Source organism: Gymnoscopelus braueri, assembly GCF_963280865.1.
Source record: "Gymnoscopelus braueri genome assembly, chromosome: 13".
NCBI lineage: Eukaryota > Metazoa > Chordata > Actinopteri > Myctophiformes > Myctophidae > Gymnoscopelus > Gymnoscopelus braueri.
In genome coordinates, this window is record NC_137615.1 from 8,308,953 (window position 1) to 8,328,680 (window position 19,728).

At 44.6% G+C, this 19,728-nt stretch overlaps 1 protein-coding gene across 1 annotated transcript in view; it reads left to right on the top strand.

The window, feature by feature from the left end:
* Positions 1-18,902, top strand: part of LOC308098723 (cytoplasmic phosphatidylinositol transfer protein 1-like) — a gene marked incomplete at its 5' end in the record, with an annotated part of 188,967 nt that extends 170,065 nt beyond the window's left edge. The window contains 5 exons of the mRNA XM_080447149.1: positions 9,326-9,397; positions 13,140-13,235; positions 16,498-16,653; positions 17,283-17,346; positions 18,525-18,902. Coding sequence (XP_080303275.1) covers positions 9,326-9,397; positions 13,140-13,235; positions 16,498-16,653; positions 17,283-17,346; positions 18,525-18,859 — 723 coding nt within the window. The 3' untranslated portion in view covers positions 18,860-18,902. The remainder of the gene's footprint in view (positions 1-9,325; positions 9,398-13,139; positions 13,236-16,497; positions 16,654-17,282; positions 17,347-18,524) is intronic.
* Between the last annotated feature and the right edge of the window lie 826 nt (positions 18,903-19,728).

Genomic DNA, 19,728 nt, shown 5'->3' on the forward strand with positions numbered 1-19,728 from the left:
TCACACACAGCCTTATGAATAAATAAAAGACAATGTTGCTCTCTGCGAACAGCGAGAGAAGACCGACCCACTTTTTCATAATAATAGGATACAATGATGATTGTGAAATGTGTTAATATTGCTTTATGCAAAGTATAAAAGTGTCAAAATGGACCCGCTCAGGATTATTTTTTTGCTAATAATTTCTTGCCATCTTGAACTAATTAACTCTTGCTTTCCTATTGTCACTACAGTTGTCTGATTAATGTTATCCTTGACACTCCCTCCCTGTCTCTCTGTGTGTGTGTCTCTCTCTCTCTCTCTCTCTCTCTCTCTCTCTCTCTCTCTCTCTCTCTCTCTCTCTCTCTCTCTCTCTCTCTCTCTCTCTCTCTCTCTCTCTCCATCTGCTGGGCCTGGACAGAATATACTGTAAGTATTCACACAATAATTGTGTCCGCAGCACACACACACACACACACACACACACACTTATTGCATCAACACGTTATGTAAGCAGTGCCGGGTTTTATGATAATTGGAAGTGTCTAATCAAAGGCCCATGCGCTTAAGAGCCAATGAATGATAGCGGAGTGGCTGAGAGCAATAAAGTAAGTGTGTGTGTGTGTGTGTGTGTGTGTGTGTGTGTGTGTGTGTGTGTGTGTGTGTGTGTGTGTGTGTGTGTGTGTGTGTGTGTGTGTGTGTGTGTGTGTGTGTGTGTGTGTGTGTGTGTGTGTGTGTGTGTGTGTGTGTGTGTGTGCACGTCAGTGTTTGTGTGTTGGGATTATAAAGGCATGGGGGACGGGTGTTGGGGGCGGGGGGGTGGTACTGTAAATCCACAGAGGGAGAGAATAATCATTATTACTCAACGGAGTAATGGCTCATGTTTATGTATTATGCATAGCTCATGATTATTCATGAGGATCATGTGACAGAGGCTCCTCGTCAGTGACACACTAAAACCATCGATGTACATTTGGTTAAAGGTGGTTATAGCCAGGGTTAGTTCAACTTTAAATTATATATTCATAAAATTATTAATTAATACGTCGTACGAGAGTGTCATGCAAAAGTAGCGAAAATAGCAGATCTACAAGCTCACAATACGCCACACCACGTCACGGGACTCCCTCTTTCTGGTGTTTGTTCATTTTTATAGTTAATCGTAGTTTCTGCTTTGTGCAGAGTTAAGCTACGGTTACTAGGCCCAATGAAAGGGTAGGTCAGAGTGTGGAGGGTTTAAGCAAATTACTCAAACTGGTGTCTTTTAAGGTATTTTATTACTAATCACACATAATACATAAATCTAATACATTTAAGTCACAGTTAGTTAGTTAGACCTTTAGGTCAGTTAGTAGCCTTTAGATCAGTTAGGTAATTAAACCTTAGAGAGAAAACAAGCACAGAACATTTACAGTATTAAGGATATGACATTACACAATCATTAACCCATCAAACATACAATCATTACAATGTTCAATACTCACTATTAATCTCACACTCTTTCCAAATGATTCAGTGAGTCACTCCAGAACCCATATCCTAGAACGACCCACGGTTCAGTCACTTATCCGAATCTGAATGCTTGCCCCAAGGCAGCCTTATTTATCAGCTTCCAGCTTAAGGCCCTCCTCCAGAGAGTTCCAGCAAACCCGGAAGTTGTTATTACCCACAAAGCCCAGCGATTTCTCCCATTTCCTGCCACAGTAGGCCAGACTGCATCTTTGCTATCTGTCCAGTCAACCATTTGGCTTTGTTCTCACACAAAGCCCTTGTCCCTTATCTACAACCCTACCCCCGCCGGAATGTAGGGCTTCCTTTGAAGCTCAGGAGCACAGCAGGGAGCCTGCCTCTGCCCACTCTGTACCACTAGGCTCACCTCAAACAGTACATGTTTGCTAACTCCTGCAGGACAATAAAAGCACATTGCTGTTGCACCAATAATAATACACAGTTATCTTTCATAATCATGGATTATTCCACACCTGCCACCTGTGATAACTGAACCATGTTCAGTTCTCTCACAACCAACCTCTACTACCACCATTTCACTGTGAGCTTTTTTGGCTTCTTAAATCATGGCTTAGGTCAGTAATTGGCGAAAGTATGGCGGAAAAGTTCGATTTCATCTCTGTAAACTGCTCTGATCCCACACTCATACAGGTTACATTCTCAACACAATTTTCACACATTGTCTTTAAGTGGCTCTAAACCCATATTTTGGAATAATTTACAGTTCAACTTAACTTTCTCAATTTGTCATTTTCAAACTTTTAGGAATTCAAATTGTTTTGGAAAACTTTTCTTCTCCCACTTTTTTCCCTAGTAAGTCAATGTCCTATTTAGGGCATGTTGCCATGACAATTGACATAGTAACTTGGTTAAAGGGTTTAAAAGATTTTAAAATGGCTGATCTACAATCTTACCTTTAAGAAACTTCACTCTGCATTTAAACTTCTAGCCCACATCCCAAAATGCTTTTTATACAATCAACAAATTAGCAATTCAAAAAGGCCTGATTACTCAGATCATGAGTTAACATCAGTTAAGAATAATTTTGTTGCATGGAAGAACCTTCCAAATTATTGTTGCATTTTGACTTAGTGGCATATTGTCGGCAGTAAATTAATACATTTCATTATGCAAGTTATTTCTTCTGGTAATATCGTAAACACTACAAATGATACATTCATTTACACAATATCTCTCGAAATTCCTAAGTAAACAGTCGCTCAAATAAGACATTTCGATTTTTTAGACACCACGTTGGCATCTTTTTCGCTTATTGTCCGCACTGCGTACCACTGTCCACAGCTAATAACTGGATAGACCTGTTAGTCAAGCCTATTGCAAAGGCCTAAACCCTTGTCTAGCCAGTCACAGCTGCCATGCCGCTTTCTCATGGACCTTTCCATCTGCACTGCTCCCTTACTCTGAGGGTGGCAGTGCAAATGTCAGTTCGTTCGCCAGCGTCACTTTGCTGGCACCACCAGCCACCAGTGGAACTGCTTTTTTAGCAACATCCAACTGGGGGCTCTTCTCGGCCGCTGCCAAGAAAGAGCGTGGGGCTTTGCTCCACCTGGTGGCCCTCTTCCCCTCCTTCGAGGGTGGAGAAGGGATTGTTAGTGTATCTTTAATCTTCACCTTTTTTCTTCTAGTTATTCCAGCCCCACCAGGACGAAGCATTCTCTTTGCCTGGATCCTGGCGGTAAGAACTGAAATGACCTGACGTAGCACTCCGCCCCTCTCTTTCCGAGCGGGCGCTCGCAGGGACCACACCCACTCAGACTTCCTTCTGAGTGGTTTTGGGGGTGCTGGGTAGGCGCCCAGCCCCCGATCTCGGACAGACCCGACTGGTCTGCTTTCGGCCTTCTGCCTGCCACCTTTGTGAGACAGGGGCTTGGAGCAAACGCCACCCTTGACAGGCCTGACTGGTCTGCTTTCGGCCTTCTGCCTGCCACCTTTGTGAGACAGGGGCTTGGAGCAAACGCCACCCTTGACAGGCCTGACTGGTCTGCTTTGGGCCATCTGCCTGCCACCTTTCTTAGACGGGCCCTTGGAGCGAACGCCACCCTTGCCAGGCGACTCGGATCCCTTCTTCTTGAACGCCACCGGTCCGCTGGTAGCTGGTCCCCTGCCGGCGGCGACGTCCGTTGCAGCAGTGGCGTCCACTGACGCCCTCGCCGGCTCCTCTCCTGGTTCAGCGACCTCCAGTGACTGGCTCCCCTCTGCGTCGATGGGATTGGTGAAGACTTTCACCGCCGTGGCGACGTCCATTGAAGCTGCCTTCCTGGCGGTCTGCTCATCTGCGACGTTGGCTCCCTCTGGACCCTCCCCGGCGTGGTCTCCTCCCTCTTCAGCGTGGAATGGGGTCTCCCCTGCAGTTTCTCTCGCTTCTCTCGCGATCTCCAGTGGCACCTCCCCCACCGCCGATGGCTCCTCTCCGCCGGCCGTCACGACCTCCTCGGCGCCTTCCCTGCGTGTCGTGATGAGGAGATATCCCTCCGCCGCGTTGTCCATCGAAGCTGCTCTCTCGATCTCCAGTGACTGGTTCTCCGCAGTTACTTCCTCAGGATTGACCTCCTTCTCCGCGTGGTCCCTCGGAGCAGCGTGGAAAGGGGTCTCTGCCTCCCTCGGAGCGTGGAAAGGGGTCCCTGCCTCCCTCGGAGCAGCGTGGAAAGGGGTCTCTGCGTTGTCCCTTGCAGTAGTGATGCCATCTAGGTTGACTCTGAGGTCTGCTGGCCCATCTGATCCAGCTGTAGGTGTGACATTCCAAACCCCCTCTGCAGCGTGGTCTGCTTCCTGCTTTATGACCGAATCTGCTGCCTTGTCTGTGGAGATAGTCTTTTGCCCTTCCCCCACAGCAGGGGAATGTGGATCACCCACTCCGGGCTGTGTGAAGCGGGACCCATACTCATCCTGGAGTGCCCTCTCTGCCTCAACCCAGACCAACAGACAGGCTTCTCTTATCAGAATCAGAATCAGAATCAGTTTTATTGTCACATCACAGGTTTACAAGGTAAAAGAGTGGGTGAAATTCTTTTTTGTACATCGTTCCCATCGCAACGTTAGTTTCCATAGAAAGAAGAGGGGGGGGGAGAAGAAGAGGGTGGGGGGTAAGTGGGAAGGAGATCAAAACAAGAGAGCAACAGAAGGCCAGACAAGTTATCTACATATTTACAAATTACCTGAGATAATAAAAACTAAAAAAAAACTAAACTAAGGTGCCTGAGCATAGCAGCAATGTGTTGTATACTGTGCATGTTATACTTATACTGTGCATGATAGACAATGGACGTTAAGGTGCTTAGAGGAAAAGGAGCACAATAAAAAAAAGACCAAAAAAAAAGTCAGTGCGTTATCCAAGGGATTAAGGTGCAAAAGGTCATTGCGTGTCCACCTAGAGTGGACTGACCCTAGTATAATCCGCAAGTGGCTCCATGAGAGAGTGCAACAAAAAGTCATTTGTACCTGGTGTAGTCCACAGGTGTGTCCGAGGGGGGGCTAAAGTCCAAGTCATTGTCCCTGGTATAATCCACAGGTGTGTTCAGGAAGAGCCAGAAAAGAAAAGGCTGCTGAACAAGGCCTATGCCTCATCCAGGCTTATTCCCCATTCAGCATTCTGACAGCAGCCGGATTGAAACTACACCAATACCTGGTGGTGGAACTCTTGATACTGCGGTAGAGCCCCTTGCCCGGTCGCGGTCGTTGTAGGGGGTTGAACAGTCTGTGACTTGGGTGGTGCTTGTCCTTGATGATGCGCTTGGCTTTGAGCACGCACCGCTTTTTGTACAGTTCTTATCTTGCGAATATCAGATTTGTCGGCATGACGGGCCCTTCGCTCAGAATCTAAAGTAATTTGGAATACTTTAAAACATTCGTCTCTGAACCAATGTAACGCTGGATCAATCTCTTCTGTAGGTAGATCACGCAAGCTATTAGCTGTATACTGTGCTTTTCCCATCAAGACTGTCAGAGCTGCCTCACACTTTGGGAGCTCCTCTGAGCCATATTCGGCCCGCTTACTCAGTTTGGTTTCTGACCATTTGGTCAACTGGGCTTCCTTTCTTTCCCTCAGCTGCTGATATTTATTGCACATCTCTGTTTCCTTAAGCCTAGAGACATGGCCTTCCCACCCCAGCATTGCTTCCTCAAGATAACCGAGTCTCCTAGATAACTCACGCCCTTTCTTATTTTGCGCCATGCTGGACGCGGCCTGTGAGCTGATCTTCTCAGCCTCCTCTAAAGCCTGCACTAATTCCTGGACTAGATTGTGCATTTGCACTTCCACATAGTTGGACCAAAAGTAGGTCACAAATTTCTGGTCTGTCTCTACAAACCTCTGTTCACAAGCTTCTATCATCTTGTAAACCTCAGATGCGTCGCTGCCACTTTCTATAAGCTTGGTGATATAATCACCTGTAATCTCATAGAGTCTAGTAAAAACTGTCCTCAGATGCTCTTTCTTTGTGGCTAGCTCTTTGGGCTGCCACTGAAAAGACATATCATCTTCAGCCAACACTATTTGCCAATCAAAGTCTGATTCTGCTGCTCTCACTCTTTCCAACCCAGCTAACTCTGCCATTTTCCTCCTTTTTACCTAGCCTTCTTGGCCTATAGGACTTTAGGTAGGCTTTTTCAGTTAGTCTTAATTCAATAGGTGGTGAAAGCAATCGTCAGTTATTTTAGCAAGTAGCATTGTTCAGCCTTTAGCTCATAACAACACTAATTAATTAACACTGTAGCACCCACCCTATTAGCATTCCACGCACGAAGCCTTTTAATGGTCTACTCATAGTAGTTAATTTTGTTAATTAATACTGGATAGGATATATTTTGCTCTACCAATGTACATTCTAGTATTTAACCCACAATGATTACCATTGATCCCCTGTTCTTGTACACTAATCATCTAGTTACTCACAGTATCAGTCTATCATAAAGTCTGGTTAAACATTGAATTACTGGTAGCAACTTCCCCACCCCCTCTCAGTGGCTGTTAGCTTAGCACTGTGCTAGACAATGGAAGAGTTAGCTTAGCACTGTTAGCTAGCGGTGTCTCAGACAATAGAATTGATAGCTTTGCACTTCTTAACTAGTAACACTAATGGTAGCCCTCAGGTCGGATGGCTTTAGCTTCTAACCTTCTCTGGTACGCTAATCAAACTCTTAGCGGTAGCCTGGCTACAAAACCTGTGGTTAGCCTCTAGCCCCTGCCTCCTAGCTCCTTACTCTTAGCTCAGTCAATAGAATTTGTTGGCACGCAGCATCCCCAAATCTACAGTCCTTTTCCACAGTTTTCGCAAGCTGTGGCTTTGTTCATAGCAACCTGCTTTAGTCTCTTCCCGGTAGGCTCCTCACGGTAGCGCCCGTACGGTCTCGACAATAGTAGCTGTCCTTTTCAAGCAACTGCTGTCTCCGTCCTTTCCGCCGGCTCCGCGTCCCCTGTCCTCCGTGGATTCGATGACTCCTGCAGGCTGTTTTAGTTTGAGACCCTCTCAGCCCCACACCGACACCTTTGGTGCTGATAAAACCTATATTAAACCTGTCCCATAACCAGGCTAATAAGTATTTTATTTTGTTACGACTCACTTCTCATCTTAAAGAGACAGTGCGTCTTTCCTCCTAAGAACTGCTTTTTATGCTATGTTATTTCATTATATAACACGCATAAATCCAGCCTCATGGTTCCCTTTCACCATCAGACTATTGGCAGGATCATACAATTATGTGATCCGCTTACAGGACTGACCTAATACCTTTCTAGAATCACATAGGCTCCAAGGGTTCATAATTGTTTAATTACTCTGTAACACTCAATTACTATGTAATTTTACTTTAATTACTGCGTAACACTTAAACTCGAAAGATAATCTAGTAGTTTAATGACTTGGTAATTTCTTTAATTACTGCGTAACACTTAAACTCGAAAGAAATCTAGTAGTTTAATGACTTGGTAATTTGACTTTAATTACTGCGTAACACTTAAACTCGAAAGATAATCTAGTAGTTTAATTACTGTTCATTTTTATAGTTAATCGTAGTTTCTGCTTTGTGCAGAGTTAAGCTACGGTTACTAGGCCCAATGAAAGGGTAGGTCAGAGTGTGGAGGGTTTAAGCAAATTACTCAAACTGGTGTCTTTTAAGGTATTTTATTACTAATCACACATAATACATAAATCTAATACATTTAAGTCACAGTTAGTTAGTTAGACCTTTAGGTCAGTTAGTAGCCTTTAGATCAGTTAGGTAATTAAACCTTAGAGAGAAAACAAGCACAGAACATTTACAGTATTAAGGATATGACATTACACAATCATGAACCCATCAAACATACAATCATTACAATGTTCAATACTCACTATTAATCTCACACTCTTTCCAAATGATTCAGTGAGTCACTCCAGAACCCATATCCTAGAACGACCCACGGTTCAGTCACTTATCCGAATCTGAATGCTTGCCCCAAGGCAGCCTTATTTATCAGCTTCCAGCTTAAGGCCCTCCTCCAGAGAGTTCCAGCAAACCCGGAAGTTGTTATTACCCAGACCAACAGACAGCGATTTCTCCCATTTCCTGCCACAGTAGGCCAGACTGCATCTTTGCTATCTGTCCAGTCAACCATTTGGCTTTGTTCTCACACAAAGCCCTTGTCCCTTATCTACAACCCTACCCCCGCCGGAATGTAGGGCTTCCTTTGAAGCTCAGGAGCACAGCAGGGAGCCTGCCTCTGCCCACTCTGTACCACTAGGCTCACCTCAAACAGTACATGTTTGCTAACTCCTGCAGGACAATAAAAGCACATTGCTGTTGCACCAATAATAATACACAGTTATCTTTCATAATCATGGATTATTCCACAGTGTTTCACACAGGTGGGCGTGGTTATATCCAATCCAATCCAATCTTAACCCTAACCTCACAAACACTATGCCTAACCCTAACGTTAACTTGACTTAAACCCTTTTTGCTCTTTGGGGATCATGGGTCATTCATGAACTTCTTCCAGCTGGTTTGGTGTTATATTCTCTGCCCCAGGGTCATCAATATGTCCGTACACAGGGACAAATTATGTCTGTGGCAAGACTTGGCCTCGTCCAGGGCAAATTCTAGATTTCGTTTTTACACACCATTATAATGTTCTTATTTCGATCAGAATACCCAATTACTGAATGTCAGTCTCCAGGTTTTCTTCAGAATATGTACTGTATGACACCGATTTACTATGACACTATGTATGGCACATACAGTCCACCAGGAAAGCAGTTCTCAAACGTTTTATTTCCACGGACCCCCATAACTCTGACAGTGTACAAATGGAACCAAATGGTTCCATTTGTACACTGTCAGAGTAACAGACCTGTAATGGTCATTTAGTGCTAGCTCTTTGTGTTTGTCAACTAATTTTGTATGTCCGTTTTGATAAAAAAAATCCACCACAAGCCAGCTGTTTCTGGGTCTTCCTGGTTTTCTGGGGAACCTTAACCTCACCGAAACTTTGCCTAAACCTAACCTCAAACCACACCCACCTGGGAAACACCTGGGAAAGAGAGAGTCCGAACACGTTGCATCATGTCGCAAACATTTTGAAAGTGCGAGTGTGTCTGTGGGTTTTATAAATATTCAACCAATGAAAAAGTATTAAGATTGTGACTAAAATAATGACTACATTGGATACATTGGAACACAGTTTTTTATATATATAATTATATTTCCTGAAAAGTACAATACAAGGTTTCCACCCAACATTGACAATATATGACGTGTTTTTCTTTACTTTGTTCGTATGTTACTGCAGTGTTCCTTTATATGATGTGTTTTTCTTTGTTCCTCTGCATGTTCTGCGCAGTGTTCCTTTCTGCCCAAGTTCTCCATCCACATCGAGTCCAAGTACGAGGACAACAAGGGCAGTAACGACAACGTGAGTGAGCAAGGAAAAACTGTTCCCTTCTGGGTCCGCCGTTATTAAAGAGAGGCCATTATCTCCTGTCGACTGGAACTGATGTGACCCACCGCAGGTCCCACTGCGATAAACACAATTACAATATTATGCACACGCATGCGCACACACGCGCACACATACACGCACGCACCACACGCATACACGCAGGCACACACACCCTCTGCGATCATCCTACTTGTCACATTGCCTATTAGCTGTTAAAAAGACCCACCCACGTTGACTTTCACCTGTAGTGACATAACAACACACACACACACACACGCACACACGCACGCACGCACGCACGCACACACACACACACATACACACACACACACACACACACACACACACACGCACACGCACACGCACACGCACATACACACAACACACACACACAACACACACATTGACTTTCACCTGTAGTGACATAACAAGATGCTCTTCACTTTGATGGAGTGCAGCTCTCTCTCTCCCTCTCCCTCTCCCTTTCTCTCTCTCCCTCTCTCCATCTCTCCCTCTCGCTCTCTCTCTCTCTCTCTCTCTCTCTCTCTCTCTCTCTCTCTCTCTCTCTCTCTCTCAGCAGTTGATTGGCAGTCAAAGCCACAATCTGAGGGTTATGCAATGTAATCTCCATCTGTGGCTGAAGTTATAAGGCCACAGCGCCCCTTAGTGGTGGCTTGTAGTAGTTGTGTTACTTTTCACCCAAGCGTATGGTTTATAATAGACATTTTTCACCAATGCTTAGGTTTATAATAGACATTTTTCACTAAAGTTTAGGTTTATAATAGAAAATATTCACCAAAGCTTAGGTTTATAATAGACATTTTTCACCAAAGTTTAGGTTTATAATAGACATTTTTCACCAATGCTTAGGTTTATAATAGACATTTTTCACCAATGCTTAGGTTTATAATAGACATTTTTCACTAAAGTTTAGGTTTATAATAGAAAATATTCACCAAAGCTTAGGTTTATAATAGACATTTTTCACCAAAGTTTAGGTTTATAATAGACATTTTTCACCAAAGTTTAGGTTTATGATAGACATTTTTCACCAATGCTTCGGTTTATAATAGACATTTTTCACCAAAGTTTAGGTTTATAATAGAAATTTTTCACCAAAGTTTAGGTTTATAATAGACATTTTTCACCAAAGCTTAGGTTTATAATAGAAAATTTTCACCAATGCTTAGTCTTACAATAGACATTTTTCATGGCAGCCATATTTACATGAATTAGTTGGGTGAACACATGGTGTTAACAATGATACTAAATAAAGGCTCTGATCCATTCAGGTCAACAGAGTCAGGGTGCTGATGTTGTGCATGTTGGCTCACTGGAAATACATAAAAGTGTAAAAAATATTTAGCTCATTTAGAGACCATGCTCTGATTGCTCTCACCCACTTGACTTCATTCTCCTCTCCTCTCCTCTCCTCTCCTCTCCTCTCCTCTCCTCTCCTCTCCTCTCCTCTCCTCTAATAAAATCTGTACACGTTTTGAACTGCCTATTGTGCCTGCCTCCATGCCAAATGAATGACAGTCAGTCAGTCTCTATCTCTAACGCAGTGACACAAGTCACATACAAAGTAAGAAATTGTCACCTGTTGGCCCTTGGCACCGAAGCGTGTGCTCAGAATTCAGGAATGAAACATGAAAATGCCTCTCCTCTCCTCTCCTCTCCTCTCCTCTCCTCTCCTCTCCTCTCCTCTCCTCTCCTCTCCTCTCCTTCATTAAAATCCGTACACACGTTTTTGATTGCATACTGTTCCTCCACCATGCCAAATGAATCACGCTGTCTGTCGAACATGAACACGTCCTGTCTCTCCTCTCCTCTCCTCTCCCCTCCCCTCCCCTCTCCTCTCCTCTCCTCTCCTCTCCTCTCCTCTCCTTCATTAAAATGTGTACACATGTGTTTAATTGCCTATTGTGCCTGCCTCCATGCCAAATGAATGACAGTCAGTCTTTGACAAAGTCACATACAAAGTTAGAAATATCGTCGCCCCTTGGCACCGAAGAATGTGCTCAGGAAAGGACATGAAAATGTCATGTCTCTCCGCTCCTCTCCTCTCCTTAATTAAGGTTTGTACACAGGTTTTTTTAATTGCATGTTGCTCCCGCCCCCGTGCCAAATGAATCACGCTGTCTGTCGCAGAGGGACAGTGACAGTTTTCTAACAGCTGAGCTGAGTCACATGTAGGCTACAGCACAGAGACAGAAGATTGTCAACTGTCACCCCTCGAGAAATGAACATCAAACATGAGTCACACTAATTTCACACAGAGTCACTGTGTGTGTGTGTGTGTGTGTGTGTGTGTGTGTGTGTGTGTGTGTGTGTGTGTGTGTGTGTGTGTGTGTGTGTGTGTGTGTGTGTGTGTGTGTGTGTGTGTGTGTGTGTGTGTGTGTGTGTGTGTGTGTGCCCGAGTGAGTGAGTGTGTGTTTCCTAAAATTCTAAGTTATGTAAGTACTGGGAGCTGATGGTAGGTGTGGCGCTCCACCTCAGCGATCCCTCCCCCAGGGGTCGAGAGCATTGTAACCCCAGGTAGACTCAGCGTTCTCGGCTGATTCCGACAATAAGCCTCTCCGACCTATACTTACTTGGTCAAATGATTTTATCCAGAGTGACTTACGGTAGACATGGGTTTAAATAACATGCTATCTAAATCACATTTTAACCTTTGCACAAGTCTGCATGGTCGTCACTTTGGTTCAGTTTGTGAGGCTCAGCAGGACCGGCGGGTGATTTCAACACACCAGGGATGTAGATAGTTTTACTTTACTAGAGTATTTCCAATTTTCAATACTTTTACTTCTACTCCACTACATCTCAGTGGCAAATATTGTACTTTTACTCCACTACAATTATTTGAAAACTGTAGTTACTAGTTACTTTGCAGATATAAATTATTATATCATAAACAAGTAAGACGCGCGAACGCGGTAAGCGAACGCCAAAAAAGAAAAAAAAGAATGAAAAATAATATTTTAAAAAAAAATCTGCGTTAAAAGGAGCATCTTAGAAAAATACAAATTCCCAAAAAAAAAACTTGGAATGTTTTTGAACAATTCAACAAAGTGTTTGAAGTGCCTGTTTCACCCACTTCCGGGGGGCGGAGCCAAAATCCGATGTATTTGTTCGTAGACCCCCACTTAGGGGGGGTAGAAAAAGTTTGGGAGCGATTCGGGCACTTTTCATTTAACATGGGGTTTCAATGGGGAGTTTTTAGGAGCCTTCTCCGGGGCGTGGCTTCCGGGGGAAGGGGCGGGCTTAAACGCAACCTTGACAGGTGTGTTCTTTTCAAAGACCTTTCATTTGATGTATGGTACGTGTAAATTGGACATTTACTTATCTCAGAGGAGCTGCACACAGGCAGTGCACACAGAGACACAGAGACACAGAGACACAGAGACACAGAGACACAGAGATACAGAGACACAACCCAAGCAGGGTTACATAGTAAGCTCCACTTGGTCGGAGGCGCGGCAACCACTTTAGCCCTATTTTATACCTAGGCTATTTGAAAATACCCGATCTGTTTTTTTCAAACATTTAGTACTTTTACTTTTGGTACTTTAAGTATATTATGATGCCAATACTTTTGTACTTTTATTCAAGTAACATTTTGAACACAGGCCTTTTACTTGTAACAGAGTATTTTTATGTTGTTGCTTTTACTTAAAATATCTGAGTACTGATTCCACCACTGTCTGTCTCTCAGATCTTTGGTGTGGAGCCCAGGGAGGAGGAGACAGAGGTGTGCTTCGTGGACATCGCTTTCGACGAGATCCCAGAACGCCACTACAAGGAGTCAGAGGTCATACATACACACACACACACACACACACACACACACACACACACACACACACACACACACACACACACACACACACACACACACACACACACACACACACTAACATCCTGACAAGGAGTCAGAGGTCAAAGGTCACACACACAGACAGACAGACACACACACACACACACACACACACACACACACACACACACACACACACACACAGACAGATGACACACACACACACACACACACTAACATCCTGACAAGGAGTCAGAGGTCAAAGGTCACACACACAGACAGACAGACAGATGACACACACACACACACACACACACACACACACACACACACACACACACACACACACACACACACACACACACACACACACACACACACACACACACACACACACACACACACACACACATCCTCACCACTAAGGGGTGAGGATGTGTGTATTGTGGGGGAAAAAAACAACGGTATTTAATGTAGAGCTAAAACTGAAAATGTACTAGTGTAGAGCCCTGACTCCGGTCAACCAAGTATATAGGGTTGTAAGTGGTTGTAGGGTCCTTACACATGGAAAGCGTTTTAAATTCCATGCGCTTAAATTCGCCTATTTACTGTGTATTCTCGTCAGGCATACTTTTGGTTGTCTGTGTTTTCCTCCTCTCTGCTTTTTGCCCTCGCCGTCGCTGTCGGGCAGAAACCACCTATCTCCATATTCTAACTTTTTGTGAGGTTTTTGTGTAAATGAATGCCCTACTAGATCATACTACAGCTGATCTAAGGCCTTTGCAGAATCGGCCTCAGGTCTTAATGGGTTAATGCAGAAACCTTTTTATTTAATCCTAAAAAGCATTTCAAGTATACGCAATGCCTCCTCTGACTTCTTCAAGTTTGTTATCTCAAAGTCATGCGCCACCCCCGACAACCCCCCCCCCCACACACACACACACACACACACACACACACACACACACACACACACACACACTCACTCTATATCACAGCCCACAAGACTAATGAGTGAGCGAGTTTAATTAGCCTGAGGGGAGCGGTGATTAATGCATGTAAACTTTGTGATGGGAGACGTACTTGGTGCTTCACTCCTTGAAGCTTTTACTGAACACAGGTCCTATTGTACTATTATCTTTCTTTTCCCACAACAATATACTGAGAAAATGTGTATATTTTGCATATTACGATGGTGAGTCATGTGTAAATGTACATATCTTAGATTTGTCTTTTGACCTGTTTGTGTCCTATGTTCTCTCCTTGCTCTCCTTCTCTCTACACCACCTCTTTCCTGAAAACTATACGTAATGATGGAGCTTGCACAAAAATAATGTCACCCAATTCTTTATACCTGTAAACCTGTTGATCTGACAACAAAGTCTGATTCTGATTCTGATCATAATTAATCACGCCTTATTAATATTTACAATTACAATTTAGGCTTTTAAGCAGACGTTCTTATCCAGAGCGACTTTACAATAAGCAGGGTGATCACAAGAATGCAGAGAGACAGTGTAGTGACTCAAGAAACTAGGATCCCCAGGGGCACGGTGGCGCAGTCGGTAGCGCTGTCGCCTCACAGCTAGAAGGTCCTCGGTTCGATTCCCGCCGGGGACGCTGTGGGCGCTGGGGGTGTGTCTTCTCCTCCGCGTCATCAGCGCCCATACCCTCAGAGGCATCAATTGGGTATGGCAGGCTATGGCAGCTGCCATACCCTGGCTCCAGGAAAAAATAAAAATAATAATAAATAAATAAAATAAAATAAAAAATAAATCCATGAATGTCTCTGTCTATCTGCGTTGATTATTCTGTTATTACATTTCAGTAAAATAACTACCAATGCAAAATGATAGCTTTCACAGGGTATTTCATTCTTCACAACTGCTTGTATCTCCCCTATTCTCCCCTATCTTGTCAAATGGTATATTCCCAGGCCCAGCCTGGGAATCCCAGGTTCAACACAGGTGCAATGCATTATTGTTAATTAGCAAGCAGCAGAGGCGCGTTTTTTCAATAGCAGACAGGCTGTTTTATTTACTTGTGAACAGTGAGTTAAAATGAAAAGGAAGCAGACCTCTCTGCATGCATTTTTTGGTAAAAAGACTGACACAGCAACCCCCGCAGCAGACAAGCCGTGCGGCCGAAAAAGGGCCCCCCCAAAAAGGGGCCCCCAAATTTGTTTTAAGCCGTGCGGCCGAAAAAGGGGCCGCGCGGCTTCGCCGCGCGCCCCAGATAGTTAACCCTGCCATACCCTAGCTTTTACTGAACTGACGCCACTGCATACCCTAGGTGGGGTTGGCGAAAGGGCCTACTCTGTGTGGAGTTTGCATGTTCTCCCCGTGTCTCTCAGGGTAGTTAATACCCTCACAAAAACATGTAGTAATCCTGGTCGCTATACCGCCTCCCCCATGACAGCCGGGGCGCCTGATGGAGGGGAAGGGAACTGGTTGGAATAACGTGTTCCTTCCACGCGCTACGTCCAATCGGGGAAACTCCCCCCTGTCAGGTGACAAGAAGGTCAGTTGGCTCTCATGCATTGAAGGAAGCATGAGCTCGGCCCTGGGGACTGGTGTAGTGCTGGTGTAGGGCTGGTGTAGTGCCCAGGATCACTTAGGAAATTGGCACCGGGTGAAAAAAATGGGTTACAAAAATCGCGGGATAAAAAAATAAGAAAATAAAAATAAACTGGGATCCCAGGTAAACCAAGAACCTAGCATCAGTCTAAAAAACATGGTATCTTTAGTATCTTAATTACATTCTTAAGGATCCCTGGCTAATAAGACAAATATGCCTTAATACATTATAACTGCTCTCTGTAACTAAAATAAAAAATGTAAAACACCTGAAATATTCTATTTATTTTAGAAACAGTTAATCTTTTACTCAAGAGGGACAATATGCCCGTCGCAAGTTGATGATGTCATTTTCCATGTGTGGTCTAGCCCTATGGAATGTATGGAATATGAAAAAAAATAAAACATATTTAAAATATTGATTTGATGCTCATACTAACCTTAGGAAGTATTAAGTTGTTTTTTATTTTCAGGCACATTAAGGAATATTTGGCTTATTAGCCAGGGATCTCTTTAACAAATAGCCAAAGTATAAAATATGGAGAAAGGGGTTCAAATGATTGGGACGCTTTATTAACACATTTTACTGGGGACCCCCTGGTATCCCCCAAGGACCCCTGGTCTTGTGACAGACCTATAGTTTCTTCACTCCTTTTATCGTGTCTGTCTGATGGTTCCAGGACCTGCGATACTTCAAGTCAGAGAAGACCAACAGAGGCCTGTTGAAGGAGGGCTGGATGGACACCCAGGACCCCATCATGTGCTCCTACAAACTGGTCACTGTCAAGTTCGAGGTCTGGGGTCTGCAGACACGCGTGGAGCAGTTTGTACACAAGGTTCGGACGAAAGGTCTCATGGCTTCACTGTGAAAAATATCTCATTTATATGCTCTGTGGCCAGTGGGGGAAGAATTAAGTACTCACATTTTTTACTTCCAGTAAAAGTACCAATACCACAATGTAGAAATAAAAAATAGAAGTCCAGTATTCAAAATTGACTTGAGTAAAAGTACAAAAGTATTGGCATTAAAATACTGAATGTAAAAGTAAAGATTTTGCAGAATGTCCCATTTCCCAAGTTTCCAAATGAATAAAAATGCATTGAAAATAGCCGATCTACAAGTTCACAACGCGTCGCTTTGCAACGCGTTGTGAGCTTAGATCGGCTATTTTCAAATAGCTTAAGTGTAGGGCTGAAGTGATTTTGTAATAATAATGAAAATCTACAAATTAACTACTGTAGTAATTATTTGAAGTAAGTTTTCAAATAATTGTAAAAAATACAATATTTGCCTCTGAGATGCAGTGGAGTAGAAGTGAAAGTATTGAAAATTGGAACACTCCATTAAAGTAAAAAAAAACTCCTCAAAAGTGTATTTAAGTACAGTACTTGAGTGAATGTACTTAGTTACTTTACACCACTGTCTGTGGCTGTGTGTCACTCGCATGCTTTATACTCTCCTCAGGTAATTCGAGATGTTCTCCTGCTAGGACACAGACAGGCCTTCGCCTGGGTGGATGAGTGGATTGGTAAGTTCAGCTGTTGTCGGTAGAAATACTGTTCTCTTTTTTTGGGTTGCTGTAGCATGACATCTATGAACATTACAGTTGTCTTTCAGAGAGGAAGCACTGACTCCTCAGTCCTCACTGACAATAACAACTTAATGATGCTTAATGATGACCTTTTCCTGGGTGAGCGCTTCTCATGTATTCAAGTTAATATTAAAACAATTTTTTTGCAAAACAGCTTCATTGCATATAGAGAATGAATATAGAGCTATTTAACACACACACACACACACACACACACGCACGCACACGCACACACACGCACACTCAAAATCACCCGTCACACAGGACAAGTTGCAAACATACACAACATAAAACACAACTAAAAATCACATATAACACCCCCCCCAAAAAAACGTATTTGTTTTTAAGTCAAAGTGAAAGTGCAAACAACAAGGCAGGAGAAATACATTTCACACAATTTAGGTGCCATCAGGTCGAACAGCAAACTTTTAAAAGACCTATATGAGCGTGATCAAGTCCTTTAGCTTCAGATCAGATCAGTGTGCAAGTGATTCCAGGCTGCAGGATCAGCACACATGAAGGCTCCCATGAGAACGAGTGAGCAAGAAATGTCTGCATGGTTGCCATGTCTTTGTCAATTGCCAGCATCAATCGAGGCAGAAGGCGGTGAGAAGGGGTAACAGGGAGAGTATAGCGCTAGGGGAGTGAGGTGGAGTCTGAAGAGGCGAGTCTTCAGCAGTGGTGGAAAGAGTACTCCGATGTTTTACTTAAGTGAAAGTATCAATACTGCGATATTGAAATACGATATAGAAAGCTCACAATGCGACGCATTGTGGGCTTGTGGATCGGCTATTTTCAAATGGTTGAAATGTGTATATAGGGCTGAAGTGGTTAATGCTATTTTGTGTGATAATAATCACAATCTACAAAGTAACTGTAGTAACTAAAGTTTTCAAATGATTGTAGTGGAGTAAAAGTAGAATATTTGCCTTTGAGATGTAGTGGAGCAGAAGTAAAAGTACAGAAAATTGGAATTACTCAACTAAAGTAAAAATACCTCAACATTTTACTTAAGTACAGTACTTGAGTAAATGTACTTAGTTACTTTACACCACTGGTCGTGTAACTGTGTATGCTGTCCCCCCCCCCCACCACCCAACCCCACACACGTGCAGACATGAGCATGGAGGAGGTGAGGGAGTACGAGCGAGCCAGCCAGGAGGCCACCAACCTGAAGATCGGACCCTTCCCTCCGTCCATCTCCATCAGTGAGATGCCGCCGCTGTCGTCGCCGCTGTGCGAGCGCAGCGGGTACAGCAGCGCTCCCTCCACCCCCATGGCCACCGAGGCGCCCGAGCTATGCCTGCCCGTGCCCAAGGCCCGGCCCAGGAAGAAGTCTGCTCCGGAGACCCTGACCCTGCCCGATCCGCAGGCGGGCCGCAGGAACTCGGGGGGCTTCTTCAGCATGTTTTCCTGGAACGCCAGCCCCCCGCCCCCCCAGCCGGAATGAGGCCGGTTTCACGGGGGGGTCCGTGTCGGCGGTGTCAAAGTGCCGAGTGTGCCCTCCGTGTGCCAATCGACGGAGGATGCCCACGTTTGCCCACAGTACATCCCACTGTGTGAGACTTATTCTCACTGTCCTGGTGGTCCCCAGACCCCAAAAATAAACGTCCCCCCAAGCCCACTGGCGGTAACAGTCCCCCCCCCCCCCCCCACCCCAACCAAATCCCCCCAAGCGCCCACCCTTCAGCAAGCCTGTGTCAACAGATATATCAACCGATGACCCAGCACACCAAGCTACGGTCAAGACGTCGACCTTATTCGAGATCCGCTATGAATCGAATTTTTGTGAATGAATGAGTCTTGAACCATACAGTAGCTCGGTGCAGGCTCTACATTTTAAATGATCATTAACAGATAATAACAACCAACAACAGTCGACTGCAGTTAGGCCCCGTGTCCACAAAGAAGTTATTTTTCCTGAGCGCACGCAGCGCATGTTTTTAATTGTTTATAATGGGAGCGCCGTGTTTTTTGGCGACTCCAGTAGCTTGGGCGTTGCCGCTGGGCATTTAGGCTACCTTGCGCTCGCGCGTGCACGCGAGGCTCTTTTTCCTCTGCCTGCTGAGAGCTGCAATATTTTCAACTCGAGCGTGAAGCGCTGCCAGGCGAGCGCCCCCGGCGTTTTCAGCTGAGAAAAAAAGCCCCAGTGGACATGGGGCCTTTACAGCTACATGTGTGCAGTCTGATCTTTATACCGCCTCACCGGGGGGGGGGGGGGGGGGGGGGGGGGGGTCAGGCTTTTGTTGCGCCGGGTACCTGGTCCTGTAGGCTTTGGAACGCCCAACCTGAGGATCTTGGAACGCCCAACCTCAGGAT